General features: G+C 43.3%; 1 protein-coding gene across 1 annotated transcript in view; it reads right to left on the bottom strand.

Annotated features, from left to right (window-relative positions):
* Positions 1-16,609, bottom strand: part of myo15a (myosin XVA) — a 32,815-nt gene that overhangs the window by 13,341 nt on the left and 2,865 nt on the right. Inside the window, 32 exon segments of the mRNA XM_022763963.1 lie at positions 21-121; positions 335-386; positions 1,645-1,780; positions 3,482-3,576; positions 3,650-3,765; positions 3,942-4,133; positions 4,393-4,465; positions 4,723-4,913; positions 5,097-5,332; positions 6,180-6,275; positions 6,905-7,035; positions 7,726-7,807; positions 7,881-7,934; positions 8,051-8,111; positions 8,113-8,133; positions 8,727-8,902; positions 9,233-9,350; positions 9,796-9,920; positions 10,042-10,087; positions 10,212-10,369; positions 10,485-10,562; positions 11,367-11,492; positions 11,582-11,713; positions 11,894-11,989; positions 12,148-12,271; positions 12,512-12,570; positions 13,099-13,212; positions 14,224-14,385; positions 14,509-14,622; positions 14,912-14,975; positions 15,077-15,180; positions 15,560-15,650. Coding sequence (XP_022619684.1) covers positions 21-121; positions 335-386; positions 1,645-1,780; positions 3,482-3,576; positions 3,650-3,765; positions 3,942-4,133; positions 4,393-4,465; positions 4,723-4,913; positions 5,097-5,332; positions 6,180-6,275; positions 6,905-7,035; positions 7,726-7,807; positions 7,881-7,934; positions 8,051-8,111; positions 8,113-8,133; positions 8,727-8,902; positions 9,233-9,350; positions 9,796-9,920; positions 10,042-10,087; positions 10,212-10,369; positions 10,485-10,562; positions 11,367-11,492; positions 11,582-11,713; positions 11,894-11,989; positions 12,148-12,271; positions 12,512-12,570; positions 13,099-13,212; positions 14,224-14,385; positions 14,509-14,622; positions 14,912-14,975; positions 15,077-15,180; positions 15,560-15,650 — 3,524 coding nt within the window.

Here is a 16,609-nt window from a genome sequence, read left to right on the forward strand (position 1 = left end):
CGCACACCCGTGTATTGTACCTAGTACACCTGTCATCCCTGAGACTACAGGTGTGGCCGGGAGCGAGGGCACCCCTGGCAGACCGGGGGCAGCGACGATACGGGACGCTACATCAGCATCTCTATCCGCAGCAGGGGCAGGAGCGGGTGAGGGGGTGGGTGCTACAGGTGAGGCAGGAGTGGTGGTGGGAGAAGTCTGCTGCTGGTAGGGGTGCTGGGGACGGTTGTATTGGTGGTATTGTTGTTGTTGTTGTTGTTGGTGTTGTTGTTGCTGGTGTTGTTGCTGGTGTTGTTGCTGGTGTTGTTCGTGGTGATGGTGGTGGGAGGGGATTGGCATGGCAGGGATGGGCGGCATCATTCCTCCTGCTACCGGCAGCACCGGCACAGCTTGAGGCGCGGCGAGCAGGGAACAGGGTGAGAGTTAGGACTGTGTCGCTTCCAGGGACTTAAAGGTCATCCTGGACAAGAGCTGCCAATCAGCACAGAGTACGTTTTCCATTCATACTGATATTAATCAATAATATATTTTATCAGAAATCGTTGCCGACACCGACTTTCAAAAGAAATGTGAAATGAAATGATGTGTCACCGTGATCTCAAGGAATAAAAACGTGAATTCGTAAAACAAGAAAAATAAACAAAATGATATTAAAGGAGTTTTTTTATAAAGAAGAAAAAGTTGTGTTTACATTAGTTCGTCGTGTGTTTCCTAGAGAGTGAACAAAGTGTTGAGTGCATTTCTCTCCATATAAAAAACGATTTAATACATATTTTAAATCATGTGAAACTGGGTGACGGGTGGATTTGAAGAAATTCCCTCAAGGTGTTTCGGAGATATCACGTGTGCACGTCACTACACCCCTGACCTTTGACCTTTGACCCCCAAAGGCTAATCAGTTCATCCTTGGGTAAATAAAAATAAAAAAAATAAAAAGATTGACAGGTAGTATTATAAATATTTCCAGATGTTTGGAGAGTGATACATCAGTAATTGTGAAATGTAAAGTTTCCATAGAGACCTTCTGTACGAGAGACGCAGACAAACACAACACCCCTTAGAAACAACGGCAGTGAGAAAACAAGCGGAGTAACCATGGAGACAGAAGCGTATGTGTGTGAATGAGACGGACAGATGCCTATAGACGCTCTGCTGTGGTTACAGTCAACGGCTGTCTATGCATTATCCATGAGGCCAGGCTCATTACAGCCTCTAAACGACAGATTAAGGCGGGTGAACTGTACACCTGAAGCTGTTACACCTGAGCCCTGTTCAGTATCACTGAGCCCCCCCCCCCCCCATTACAATAATAAAAACATTGCTAATGATCTGCATCACGTTATTACGGCTGTGTTTTAACCTTTCATCTGTCGTCATGTGGTTCCTTTGACCTGGTGTCAACAACTGAAGCTTTAATCTCACACGTCTGACACCAGTTCTCAGAGTCAGTGGAGACAGAGGAGAGTTAGTGGGATGGATGGATGGATGGTGGGACAAAAGAAAAATGGAGTAAAAAATAAAAGGAAGATGAAATTAGAGGAGGGGGAAAGTGGAAACAGTGGAGTCGGCAGAAGAAAGACAGAAAACTAGATGATTTCAACCTGAAGAACAAACAGCAGACGTGACAAACACAAACACAGGTTTTACCTCCTGGGTGTATTCCTGGTGGGTAAGGCCGGCTGGGGGCTGCATGACTCTCCCCCTCTCCTCTTCCCCCCCCTGTGATGCCTATACCTCCTCCTCCCTTCATCCGCGCTGACAAACTTCCAGTCTTTTCCATGTCCTGGAAGCAGGTAACAGAGACTCAGCAGAGGGGAAAAGGACGAGAGCAGAGGGAGAGGAAGTGCAGTTTTACAGACATGAAGAGTTTGACAAACAGTTTGTGTGTTAGAGAGAGAAAGAGAGAGAGAGAGAGAGAGAGAGAGAGAGAGAGAGAGAGAGGCCGAGGGAACAGGAGAGAGGGAGTATATTGAATTGAATTAGACCCTCGCTGCGTGAGTCAGCAGAGCTGGAGGAACTGAATACGCTCCAGGAAGTACCGTACACACTGGAAGAGAAGCTCCAACATGCACAAACACACACACACAAACACACAAACACCCACACACAAACACACTCACACACAAACACAAAAGAGCTAAACATGAACTCCAGTCAGCTCCTCCAATGACAGTGGAGGAGCTGACTGTCATTGGGTTTTTCTCAGTGTCTGGTCTGTCACACTTTCAAAATAAAAGAAGATTAATTCCTCTGACTAAAAGCTCTGCTTCAAAGTAAGAGTTCGTCATAGAAATGTAGTGGAGTCAAAAGTACAATGTTTGTCTTTTAAATCTTTTAAGTGTAGAGGAGTAAAAGTCAGAAATTTACAAAAAATAATACTCAAGTAAAGTACAGGTACTCTATAAATATACTTAAGTACAGTACTGAAGTAAATGTATTTAGTTACTGTCCACCCTCAAACTGATAATACCACCCACACTGTTTGATTGACAGCTAAAACTGACACCCAAAGAAGCTGGAAAAACACTTTACAAGTGTCTCAAGGAGAATATAAATGCAGCAGGTATGGATAAACATCATGTTACTGAGAACCAATAGACGGACTGTGAAGCGGTGCGCTGCCTGCTGTTACAGTCATATACGGTAGGTCGCTCAGTAACCTGATCCGCCCTCCTGTCTGCTCCATTCACACACAAACAGAGGCAGTGGATCACATGCTCCATCCGTCCATCAACACCCCACTAGCATGGGGGGGGGGCATGATGTGACAGTTTTTTTTTTTTTTAGACTAACAATAGTTTCCTTTATTATTAATCTATTTTTTCTTCTTCAATTAATTAATTGGTTATATTATATTATATTAAGTTGATGTTTTTAAATTGCTTTATAACATGACATGTTGTGACATGACATGATGTATAACATGACATGATATAACATGTTGTGACATGTTGTGACATGACATGATATGATATGACATGTTGTGACATGACATGATGTATAACATGACATGATATAACATGTTGTGACATGTTGTGACATGACATGACAAGACAAGTTGTGACATGACATGATATATAACATGACATGACATGATATGACATGACATGTTGTGACATGACATGATATGACATGACATGACATGTTGTGACATGACATGACATGACATGTTGTGACATGACATGATATGACATGACATGACATGTTGTGACATGTTGTGACATGACATGATATGACATGTTGTGACATGACATGATATGACATGACATGTTGTGACATGACATGATATGATATGACATGTTGTGACATGACATGACATGACATGACATGTTGTGACATGTTGTGACATGACATGATATGATATGACATGTTGTGACATGTTGTGACATGACATGACATGATATGAATATGAATATGAAGTCATTTCTGCCCTGCAGTGTTTCCACAGCTGTATCTGACTGTAGAGGAGTGTGTGAGCGCTCACCATGCTGCTGTCTGACAACACAGGGTCAAACAGACTGTCCAGGTAGCGATCCATTCCTCTCTGAGTCTGACCGTCACTGAACGCATCGGACTCTACTGGACACAGACACAGAGACTCTGAACACAGAGTTCACACCTGCAGTCAGAAACCATCTTTATCTGAGTGTACCATGACTGTAGTAACCGTCAGAGTCAGGAAGACTGTAGGCCGGTCTGCCGCCGCCGCTCAGAGGGAACGACGGGCCCAGCTCCTCATCAGAGTCAAAGCCGCTGCCAACCAAAGCTCTGAGAGGAGGAGAGAGGAGAGAGGAGAGGAGAGGAGAGGAGAGGAGAGAGGAGAGGAGAGAGGAGAGAGGAGAGAGAAGAGAGGGTGGGATTATAATTTCTTTGTACATGCATGTTGTGTGTATGTGTGTGTGTGTGTGTGTGTGTGTGTGTGTGTGTGTGTGTGTTGTACTGACAGACTGGCGTTGGCTCGGACTCGACCCGGGTCGTCGGTGCTGATGATGAAGTAGCTCTTCTGCTTTGGGAAGTCGGTGGGAAGCTCCAGGTCTGAGATCAGATCCATCACGTAGTCGTGACCCGCTAACTCCACCCACTGGCCGCGCTCCTTCATCAGAACCGAACTCCCCCTCCACCAGTCAGACACTCCCCTGCAACACCACACCGATCAGACACCTGCCTGCGCCAGTTCATGCTGCATTCAAAGCCGTTTGTACTTTACAGTGTCATGTGTTTGGAAGTAAAAGTACATGTAAAATGTCATGTTTTTATTTTGATGGTCTTTGCGCTGGATCTGAAAACAGTGTTTGATGTTGAGCAGCTCAGGTGAAACTGTTCTGAGGTGACTGTTTGATTTTGCAGAGGTCTGGTGAATGAACATGAGAGAGAATGAGTGAATAATATCAGCACCTGTGGCGCAGGATGTCTCCTGCTAAATCCTCTCCGCTGGTCCAGGAATGGACTGGACACAGGAAGGACCCTCCTGCAGAGAGACAGGAAACCAAACATCTGCAGCTGTTTTTACTTCCCTTGTGGTTTTGAAATCTCAACAGACTGTTCAACAAGAAATGTCAAAATTCAAAGACAGAGAGCCCCGAAGATCCTGATCCACCTGATCCTGACTGGCAATGATCAATTAACGATCAGGGGCTGTAATTGAAAACAAAATGGCCGCCGCTCTGACTGACTGATTTTCAGTAGGACAGACGTTAAAACAATAAGAGGCAAGATGCAACTCACCGTCAAAACAGTGCACGTGCAGCACCATGTTAGCCCTCTTCCTGTTGGCCGTCCACTCCAGCAGCGACAGCGGATAGGTCCTTGCGGTCTCGGGGGTGGAGCCTGAGCCTAATTGTGTCTTCTGATTGGCTTGGATGAGTCTGTGTTGCAGCAGCGCCTGGCAACCAGCAGGGGCGTGGTCTGATACAAACCTGGACATGAAAGGTCAAAAGGAGGTTACACGTCTTAATGGAGGAAAAACTATTATTTATTTTACATTTAAGATACTTATCCTTCATTTTCATTTATTTTCAGATTTTTTTTCTCATAATTGAGGTTCTGGAAATATTTATAACAATATTTATTACAATTAACAATTAACATTGTTTTTTTACTTCAGCAGATATTTGTCCATCCTGGGCGACGGGGTGAAGCTGCAGACACACGCCAGCAGCAGCAGCCAGCCTCTCTCAGCGTTGTCAGGGTTTACGTTCCTCCACACCTGGTTGACAACCTGAGAGATGATCTCATCCCGTAACCCTGGAGACGTCAGGCCCCTTTGGATGATGTAATTCCCGAACATGTTTTCCTGCGCCCCGTTCAGATGAGGGTCGCCCATGAATCTTAACACCTGAAGAGAACGCACATTTAACTCCATGTGTGATATTCAAGCGGCAAACTGCAGGGCTGAAACGTGAAGCTGCAGTTCCTCTAACGACCACTAGAGTCTGGCTCCAACAGTGAGTCAGTCCCCATAGACTCCCATGTTAAAATGTCCAACTTTACAGCAGAAATAAACATGTTTACTATGGAATGCCATTTTTATCAAAATTAAATAAAAATAAATACCTAAATAAATAAATACAGCTATGAAATAACTTCTGAAATAAATAAATTAGGTAAGAAATGTAGAAATATATCAATATAAATATACAATTGAGTCAATAAATAAATAAATAGCTTTTTATTTTACGGTGACATTTTTATTTATTTCTGGAAATGCGCCCCTCCTCTTTGCCCATCTTTGGATTAGCTGGGAGTTAGGAGGCGGAGTCAGACACTGCCAAGATGGCAATAGTGGAGCAGCTCACTCTGAGCTTCAAAATCTGCTCTTCAGAAACCTGCGGGTGACGTCACAGACGCTGCGTCCATCTTTATTTACAGTACCGTACTAACCCAGAGCATGTTGTATATTGTTGCACCATATTTCCACTTGGTCCTGAGCGTGTTGCTCTGGTTAATACTGAACTATCTCAAATGGGAAATGGACAAACTGTTCTTTGTCTGGGACGTGTCCTGTTCGCCTGATGTCTTCTGTCTTGTCGTTTCTTTTTTTCTGTTGTTGTTGTTTCATAGAAAAACAAATACTAAGAACCAGAAGACTTTTCCCTGGCTAATCTTAAAAAACATGGCAGTGTGTGAATCATTATAAAGATCAGTAGCTCCAGATCCAGTTTTCAGAAAAGACGTCAGCCTACCATGATGAAGAGCTCCACAGCCTCCCCTCTGAGATCCTCCTCCACACGGGTCAGAGGCGACTCCAGAGGAACCGTCAACATCCCAAACTTTGGTTCCTACAGAAGCAAAAAATGACAGTGTTGTTAGGAAGCACGTTAAATCTAGACATCGGTTTCCTGTCAGCTTCCGTGTTGATTTTTAAATTCTTTTACTTGTTTTTAAAGTTACTTATTTTATTGTTATTATGTTCTAAATTGTATTTTAAACTATTTCTTTCATTATTTTTATTATTTTTTGCTAATGTTATTAAAGCTTTTTAAATCTATTCTATTGTATCTCATTCTCAGCTTTATTTGATTTGTCCTTTTCTTTTTAGCTCATCAGTCTGTGAAGCTCTTTGAACTGAAGTAACCTGTATGAAAAGTGCTGTACAAATCAAGTTTGATTGATTGATTGATTGAAAGAAATCAATTTCAGGGTGTCTTAGCACAGCGGTATGAAACAGTCCTCCCTCACCTCTTTTCAAGATGCAAAAAAAAATCCAAGTAGCTAATTGACAATAAAATATCAGGAGCTCGTTGTTGTTTTATGTAATTTAATGTAATTTTGCATTAAATGGTAAAAGCACTTGCTTCATTGTCGTGACTCCCGACAGTTTTACAAAGGAAACATCTGAGGAACTCACAGCACTACAGTTTAAAGCTCACTGAGTGAAATATTCTCGCGACACTGATGCACATCTCACCCTGAAGTAGATCTGTACGTAGCGGTAGAACGGGTAGTTGTTGATGTCCAGAGGCAGAGTGAGCTGCGCCTCTTCCTGGATGTGAGGAGCCTGAAGCAGAGCCAGACAGTCTGAGTGCAGCTCCCTCCTGACTGGAGACAGAGGTGAACAACAGGTCAGTCACTGCACCGCTCATCCTCCTTTCATTTCTGTTAAACACTTCATTCATTACATGATGTAGTGTGATGCTATTCTGATTCAGATTCAGTGGGTTTATCATCATGTGTACACACTTTACTGCATGTTTTATTTTGTTGCTGTTGACGCTGACTGGACATTATTAGATATTAGAATATAAATCTGTTCTAAAACCTTAGAAATAAAAGTAAAGTTTAATAAATCTCATCGTCTGTTTTAGCTGAACTTGAAGAGCTAGTTCGGGGTGTTCTGACGCTGGGTTGTGTGAGGTCGACGCAGCCGCAGGTCAGCTGAGTGAATCAGAAAGCAGCATAATACAGTGAGCTTGTGCGTAGGAATACGGTAGTTCAGCGGTTGAAAAAAAATGTAGTGCCAAAGGAAAGTTCTGTTTTCACAGGAAAATAAACCTCTTTGTTTTTAAAAGTGTCTAAAACAGGTTTGTTCTGGTGGCTCCACCCACAGCGACACGTCACTCTGCTGGTCTGACGGTGCTCCTGGTCTGATCTCCTACCTGGGAGGAGCTGATCAGAATCTACTGCAGGTAATGAACCGGCTGTATATGACTGACCTCACACAACCCCACGACAGACAGACAGACAGCCAGACAGACAGACAGACAGACAGACAGACAGACAGCTTCTCACTTCCTGCTGTCTGCAGTAAAGCGCCCAGCTCTGCAGGGATCACCAGGTGTGTGACGTTCACCACCTCCCTCTTGGTCAGCTCCTGGAAAGAGTTTCTGTTTTCAATGAATCTGCAAAGTGAACCATGAATTTGGAGAAACTCTCAAACGTCTTACCCTCTCTCTCTTCCTCCTCTCCTCGTCCTCCTTCCTCTGGGCTTCGAACTTCATCTGCACACGGATCACAAAGGTCAGTGTGGAATATATTCCAAACTATTCACAGTGTGCGAACACGAATGAGGATGTGAAAGAAATCATCCCGTCAGTTCAAAGCACAGCACATGTACCTTGATGTATTGCTTGCGGTTGACGTACATGTGGACGAGGGAGCGGAACCGGACCACACTCCCTCATCTTCACGTAGTTCTTCCTGGAGGACACAACGAGGATCTCACATCACACTTTACACATGTCGAATAAGAAGCTTCAAGACGCGCGTTGATCCCACTTACTAAGAAACTTTATGTGACACATATAAAGAGACAAACTTGCAGACAAGCTACAAGGACTTTCTCACAGAGGAAGTCGGGATTTGGTTTCCTCCCCTCGCTCTGCTGATATCGTTTGGATCAGTAACTTAGAGACACAGTTCATCGCTGCTTTACTTCATCGCCCGATCGACCACAACACTGGAGCTGGGTGTGCACACACATACAGACTGTGCACACACATACAGACTGTGCACACACATACAGACTGTGCACACACACACAGACTGTGCACACACATACAGACTGTGCACACACACACAGACTGTGCACACACTTACAGACTGTGCACACACTTACAGATGCTGTACCTGATGTTTTGCCACATGGCCTCTACATCTGCTCCTTTAACATTCAACATGATTGAAATATGTTGGATGTTAAAGTTCTGTTTAAAGAGTAAAAGTGAGTGGACTGACAGAACTACATCAGGCTTCTGCTCCGAGCGCTTGATGGTTATGAAAGTCGGACCGACCTGGTGAGGAAGCCTCGGCACTGCGCCTGCAGCCGGATGATCTTGTTGCGGAAGGCCACGAAGCGTTTCCTCACAAAGAACATGCGGGTGTAACGCTGCAGGGTGAGAGCGGCGAGGTGACGGGAGCGCTCCCGTTTACACTCCAACAGCTGGTAGATGTCCTCCTTCAGAAATATCTGGCATTCACACACACACACACACGCACGCACGCACGCACGCACGCACGCACGCATGCACGCACCCACACACACACACACACACACACACACACACACACACACACACGTACAGGTCACATTCATGCACATTTAACTAGAATCACCTCCTCGTGGTCGTATCCCTCCGCCACTCAGACTAGTTCCAGGTTACATCTGTTTATCCAGAGTCAGAGAAAATATCAAACCTTTGTGTGTTTTGTGAGGTCACCGTGAGCTTGACCTGTGAACTTTGACCTTTAGCCAAATTCAATCAGTTTGTCCTCGAGTCTAGATGAATGTTTTTCTCACCTTCGTGACTCCGACATGATGCGCTCCTGGTCTGAGGGGACACAGTTTACTGAGCATCATCACACAGTTCTCACCTGTCGCAGGTGGAACCTCTCGAATCCCCACCAGGGACTTATACCTGTGGATGACACACATTCAGCTGAGTTCACTCACACACAAACACACACACACACACACACCTACAAAAGACGGAGGCTTCACAAAATAAAAACAACTAGCCTGTGGTCAGATATTCAGCTTATCTTAAAGGAACGTGTTGTGATGTGATATGAATATAATTGTAGGGAGAATGTAAATAAAATGTATATATACAGTATATATAAATAACGGTGTGATAGATAGATAGATTGTTGTGTTGGACTTGGTTCATCCTGAAGTTGGTTTCAATAATTGGTTCTTTGTTTGTGGTGATAATAAATGACGTCATTGTAACATGCATTCTTTACACGTTGCGCTCCCCTCGCTCTTCACTGGAGCGTAACAATCTGCTTCATCGCAGCTTGTTCTTTCTGCAGACAGGCGAGTATTAAAATCTTGGTCAGTGCCGTCCAGGTGTCCGTTACCTGAACAGGAAGACGTAGAATGGCATCCTGACAGGATACCCCTCCCTACGGATCCTGATGGTCTCCAGGACGCCAGAGTGTCGCAGCTGACTGCTCACCAGGTCGTCCTCAAACACACCTGGTTGCTGAACGCAGAGGCAGACGCACACGTGTGAGCACACTTTTGTCATTACCTACGTGTTACATGCACAAATATCATGTATATAATATATATATATATAAAATATAAAATGTTTGAGGATCTACCTTCATGTTGTTTGGCTTAATGCAGCGAACAAAAAAAGGATTGCACCTGAAACGGAAGAATAAATCAAATAATTTTCTTTTTAATGTAACTTTAAATAATAAAAAAAAACATTAGTGTAAAAAAGATGAAATGACATTGAATGAAAAGATCTCGTCTCTCTCTCCGTCACCTCTCCATCTTCTCCACCAACTCCAGCAGCGACTGTTGGAACTTGTTGCTGACGGTCGGCGCTTGGTATTTTCTGGTGACTGTGCTGCTCTTCCTCATGTGACCTCCTCTCTGCTGACCCATGACCTCTGCGTGAACCAGGAAGAGGTTCGACACCATCTGGACACACACACACACACACACACACACACACACACACACACACACACTGCAGCTGTTAATGTGCACGTGAATGAGATGAGAACATGGCCGTTCATGTTTCCTCTCCTCTCACCTTGTTCTTGCTCTGGATGAACAGATCCAGGACTTCCTGTCGGACCTGGTCGTAATTCTTATCGAGGAACTTGTAAACCTGCAGATTATTGGAAGATCTGTCAGAGTTCAGTTTGTTTCCATGTTTTCATTTCTCTGTGGACGTCAGCTGATGTCAACTGGTCCGTGGCTTTTTCTCTAGTGCCACCGTGAGTTTGACATAAACCTCCCTCAGTTTTTATTTCTTTTATTTTCATTTTATTTTCTGTTACACGTCAGACCAGCAGAGTGACGTGTTGCTGTGGGCGGGGCCACAGACACTTTTAAAAACTTAAATGAAGCTTCATGTAGAATATTTCCAGCTGTTTATCTTCCTGTGAAAACAGCACTTTCCTTTGGCACAACATTTTCTTACAGGAAGATAAACCTCTGAAAATATTCTACATGAAGCTTCATTTAAACAGATATCGGATCGTTTCCGTGGGTGTTTGTAAAAGTGTCTAAAACATGTTTTTCGGCACTACATTTTTCAACCGCTGAACTACCGTAGTCCCTTTAATCTTTAATGTTGTTCTGTCTTTTCTTCCATGGAAAATTATGCAGTAAATGCTGTCAAAAAAACGTCAGGTGAGAATGTTTGTTTAGTAAATATCTGATCGTAAACTGAAGAAGGGGATCGTCAAAGTTATTATAATTCTTCCTGGGGGGGGGGCGTGAACGTCTTTACCAGATTTCATATCAACACATTCAATAGCTGTTGAGATATTTCAGTAAAAACAGGAGCGTCCAGATCAAATGTTATCAGTGACACAACAGATGCCAGCCAATCAAATCCATCGATCGCCAGCTGGCCGGCTCAAGGCAGAGTTCGTCCCGTGGCTCGAACCGCTGAGCAGCTGTTTACCTGGTAGGTGACCCGGCCGGCAAAGTGCTTGATGGTGAACTCTGGGAGCGGCATCTTTGGCTTCAGATACAGAGGATTGTTGCCGTGGTGATAGTGACACTTTTGGAGGAACGTGTGGTCCGTCGCCTGGCAACAGATCACCAGAATCCGAGTGTCATGTACAATAATTTACTGCAAGTCTGTAACGGACGGTGTAAAGTTTCCCCGTCGCTCACCTGCGGGAAACAACTCTGGTCGTCCAGAATCCTCAGTATCCCATGAGGCTTAGCGGCGATGAGGTCGATGCAGGGCTGGTTGTCACTGAAGGGGATGTCCTGCCAGGGGATCTGTTCCCTGCTGTACTCCTCCTGCGCGGGGATCACATACAACACGATGAGCCACGCCATCGTCTAAATCAACACTTTGTGTGTCTGATCGTTATTCCTGTCAATCAATAAATCAAAGCTTTCAGCACTAAGTGAGATGATTTTGTGAACCTACATGTGTGTGAGTGAGCGAATGTCCCCGCAGGTGTGACGTGGACTCACCTGTTCTTCCCTGAATACAATCCTGTTGAAGAAGAACTGCAGGTACTCGTTTGCATAATTAATGCAAAGCTGCTCAAAGCTGTTGAAGGCCAGATCCTGTTGTACCCAACACACACACACACACACACACACACACACACACACACACACACACACACACACACACACACAGCTGGTCATCTACATGTCTGTTTCTGTGGACTGTGTAAAACCAGGAAGTGACAATCAACTCGCCCACGACAAAAATCGCTCGCCTCAAATCCGTAAATGTCCAGGATGGAGATGGAGAGTGTGTGTTGGCGAGGGTACACCTGAGCGTTAATCCTCTCTGTTAACCAATGGAAGAGCAGCGAGTACAGGATCTTGGCAACAGCATCTCTGGAGAGCAAAGGTATCCGTGTGACAGTCAGACAGATATGAACACATACACACAATTCATTTATCACCTGTATTTACCTGAGAGCTTGACAATGATTTACAAAAACATAATAATGTTAATGGGAACAAAAGCTCTAATTTAGAGGTATTTCCCTCAGAATGGTGTTACATGTGAAATACATCTGGAGGGAAAATAATAACTGTGTGTACAGTCCATGTGTCAGGTGTTGTGTCTCTCACCTGGCATCAACAGCACTTTCCACAGTCAGGGGAGTGTAGATCTTGTCCCTCATCGTCTCCTGAGGAGAAGAGGGTTTAATAAAGAAGCAGCAATTGAGGAAACTCATCATGACACCTACTTCATAATCTAACAAGAGTCACCTCCCCGTGGTCGTATCCCTCCGCCACTCAGACTAGTTCCAGGTTACATCCCTGTTTATCCAGAGTCACAGAAAATATGAAGCACTGGTGTGAAATTTGGTCATAATTAAGTGTCTCCTTTGTGTCTGGGTCAACGACACTGAGCGCCACAATGCCTTTAACTCAGAACATACATGAGTGTGTGTGTGTGTGTGTGTGTGTGTAAGCAAGAGGCAGAGAGACACCTGTGTACTGTCATGTTACCTGTCTGTCAGTGTTTGGTCAAACTCGACTCTGAATGAACCAAGACTGACAACACGATAAATAATATAAAACAATAGGAATGAAATATTAATTATACAATTATAATTTAATAATTAATAATGATATTTAATGAATTATAATTATTAAATGATAAGAATATAAAATATTATATCATTATTAAAATGACTGTGTTTAACACTGACTGTGACTTTGTAGGTGATGGCTTTCTGAAGTCCTTCTGGTGAGATCTGCAGCAGCTCTGCCACCACTCTGATCTCCTGAGCGCTGACCACTGACGCCACCTCCTGGCCATCAGCCTGTAGTGCAGCGGGGGGAAAGACCAAGACAGAAAAATGATCATTCAAATAATCTCATTAAGTAATACATAATAAAAAAATTCAAAAACCCATTAAACTAAAATCTACAAATTAAGCCAGAAGTCTTGGTGTAATTATGGACCTAAATTTGAATCAGCTTACTACTGTAGGGCGACCAGACGTCCCTGTGTTTCAGAGACAGTCCCCGTTTTTAACTGTGAATTTAATTTTTTTTGAAGGTCAGCTGGTCAGGAGTTCATAACCAGGCAGTAAACTAACGAAAACAAACATACCCAAAGCCCCCCCCCAGCCGTAACTTGAAAAGACTGTCTGCAACAATATTCACAACCTGGACTATGTTTATGAGAAACACGTTTGATCTGTGGACACTTACAAACTAAAGGAGTGTAAATAATAGAGGAATAGACAATTGGACTTTGCGATAGCTTCAGAAGTAGGGAGTCGTTGTTTAGTTACTATGGTAAAAATACACCACCAGGACCATCCCCCTTCTTTATTTCATAGGTAAAAACATTGGATATTTTAATGATATATTGACCATCAAACTGGAAACGTTTCGGTTTTCATGTCAGATATCTGGTCACCTTAAAAACATGGTAAGAATCAAAGGATTTCTGTCTAGGTTAGACTGTTGTAATGGCATCTTCACAGAGCTTAGTAATAACCATAACCACTGCACCGGCTTCCTGTGTGTCTGAGGATAAAATCCTACTTGTTTATAAAGCACTAAATGGTCTTGGGCCTCAATACATCTGGTCAGGTTCACTCCGTGTTCCCAGAATCAGAACCAAAGAAAAGTGAAGCAGCTTTTAGTCTCTCTGCTCCTCACCTGTGGAACAAGCTCATTTAAATCAGGGCTTAAAACATGTGCTTTTGTTTTTATCTTTCTGAAACACAATTCTTTTAGTTTCATTTTAAGAGTTTCTTTCTGGAATAAATAAAGAGGCGTACTGTATATGAGATGAAGATAGATCGTGAATAAAATATTACCTCATGTCTCTGAAAGTAGACATTGCCCAGGTGAAGTATAGAAGAAAGAACTCTAAAGATGGCCGACTGGTCGTCAGGGGTAAAGTGAAGGATCTCCATGGCGGCAAGCAGACGCAGGAAGTCTTCTCCATCATTCTTTCCAGTTATTCCACAGTCACCTCCCTGAGAGAGAGAGAGAGAGAGAGAGAGAGAGAGAGAGAGAGAGAGAGAGGATTTTATTACAAAACATGACGTACGTCTCGATCTGAGCGGCTCTGTCTCCACACGCCGCACTGTGTGTTCTACCTGGTTCAGGTAATAGTAAGTCTCCGCCTCCTGGAGATAGAAAGCCTGTTTCTGCTGCGAGGGAAGACCAGCCAGCATCTCGTAGAAGATGTGATAGTTCCTCTCATCTTTGGCCTGAGACGGAAAGCAAGAGTATAACATTTACTTTTCAGATTTTTTCATTTCGGACAGCAGCTTCTCGTCGATCAAACAAATCACCAGAACTGCCCAAACTTTGATCGTCCACGTTCAGATCCCCACTCAAAAACTCACCTTTTCACAACCGTTTTTAACACGTAATAATGTTGTGTGGCTCTATGTTTTCAGTATGTTTCTGTGATCACTTTAGCTATATAAATAAAAAGTATTATTATTTCTTATTATTTACAGTGTCGTCCTGTGTTAATGTATCTGCAGGTGTCACCTGGAAGACGATACGGGACTTTTCCAACAGATACTGAGAGGTTATGGCACCACTGATCACACCACTGGAGAGAGAGAGAGAGAGAGAGGAAAGACAGCAGGGTTAGATTAAAGAAGAGAGTATTTATTGTGCGTATTTATTAATGTGTATTTATTTCACACTCACTCCTCCAGAAAGACCTCTATGTATTTCCCGAAGCGACTTGAATTATCGTTCCGCACAGTTTTGGCATTTCCAAAAGATTCCAGCAGAGGAGCTGCCTCGAGTATCTACAGGTGGGGGGGTGGGGTATGCAACATGACAAAAACTGGTAAAATGCAAACGACAAGTTGTTTCTGTGTCAAACACAATCAAATGAAGGAGCTGCTGAAACATCAGAGAACTCAGATCCTGAATCGCTTAAAAAAAGAGTATTGTCACACACCACAGCAACACACAGCAACCTGCTATTCTTATGGCCATAAGTGAAGATGAGCTGTAAAATGTAAAGCACAACCATGCAGGGAACCCCACTACCTCGATCTGCACCGGGGGGGGGGGGGCATCAGAGAAACAGACAACAGAAGAAGAAGACACAGAGAGGCATCAGTTATTAGTCATGCATCAAGGCAGGTGTGTGTGTGTGTGTGTGTGTGTGTGTGTGTGTACCTGTTGCGCAAGATTGCATCTGTGGTGTATTGCTGCTAGGTAGCGAAGGACGAGCTTGGTGGCCTCGGTTTTCCCTGAACCGCTCTCCCCACTGAAACACAGAAACACACACTCACTGCACAGAGATCACAGCGTCAGTGCGACTCAGTATGTGATTCATACTGTTTATACATCATGAAATGTCCCGCGGCCTCTGCTGATAGTAAATGTAAATAGGAAGGAGGAAGAAAAAGATTTGAAATTAGAAAAGGTTGAAATGACTGTATGTGTGGTTATTAAGTGGCTGGATTCCCTCATGACAAAACTAGTGCCAGAACTTTTTGTTTGCTTTTTTGGTACCACTTCACAATAAGACTTCCCTTATAAAGGATTTATATTGGTAACACTTTATAAATCATATATAAACAAATTATAACAGTTTTCATACATTGATGCAGTCTCACTATTTGGCAAGATCAAGTTAATGCTTACTACTAATTAATCTGACTAATGACTTTCTACCATTTATAACTGTTAAACGCAGCTTTATAGTAACATAAGGCAACACGGCGTCATCCAGAGAACAACTGACAGTTTATTATTGCTATAGATTTAGAGAACTTATATATATTTTGATTTGTTGAGAGAGAAACAGAAAGAAAAGCAAAAAAACAAAAACATTTATAGGCATATATAGGAAATAAATAAATAAGATGTTATTAATAGATGGCATTTATTTATTTGCTGGGGAGTTGGAAGCTGTTTCTTTTGTTAGTTGGTTTGTTAATTGGTTTTGAGTTGTTGACACAGAAAGACACTCACTTACATTGTCCATTTGCATATTGGGCAGCAAAAGTGTGAGAGTCCATTTGTTAAAAGGGAAAAGGGAGTAGTTTTAACGGCAGAGTGGAAGCTCACTGAAGCCAAAGTGTGAACATTATCCGCACTTTGAGCAGCTCGACGATCGGCTTTTATTAATCACTTAGAGCGTGATCCTTCTCGCCGCTGCTGCTGGAGTGTTTGACTTAATTGACTAAGTGATGTGAGACCGGGCTAATCTTGCATTAGGGC

Source organism: Seriola dumerili, unplaced genomic scaffold (assembly GCF_002260705.1).
Source record: "Seriola dumerili isolate Sdu_G_001 unplaced genomic scaffold, Sdu_1.0 BDQW01000505.1, whole genome shotgun sequence".
NCBI lineage: Eukaryota > Metazoa > Chordata > Actinopteri > Carangiformes > Carangidae > Seriola > Seriola dumerili.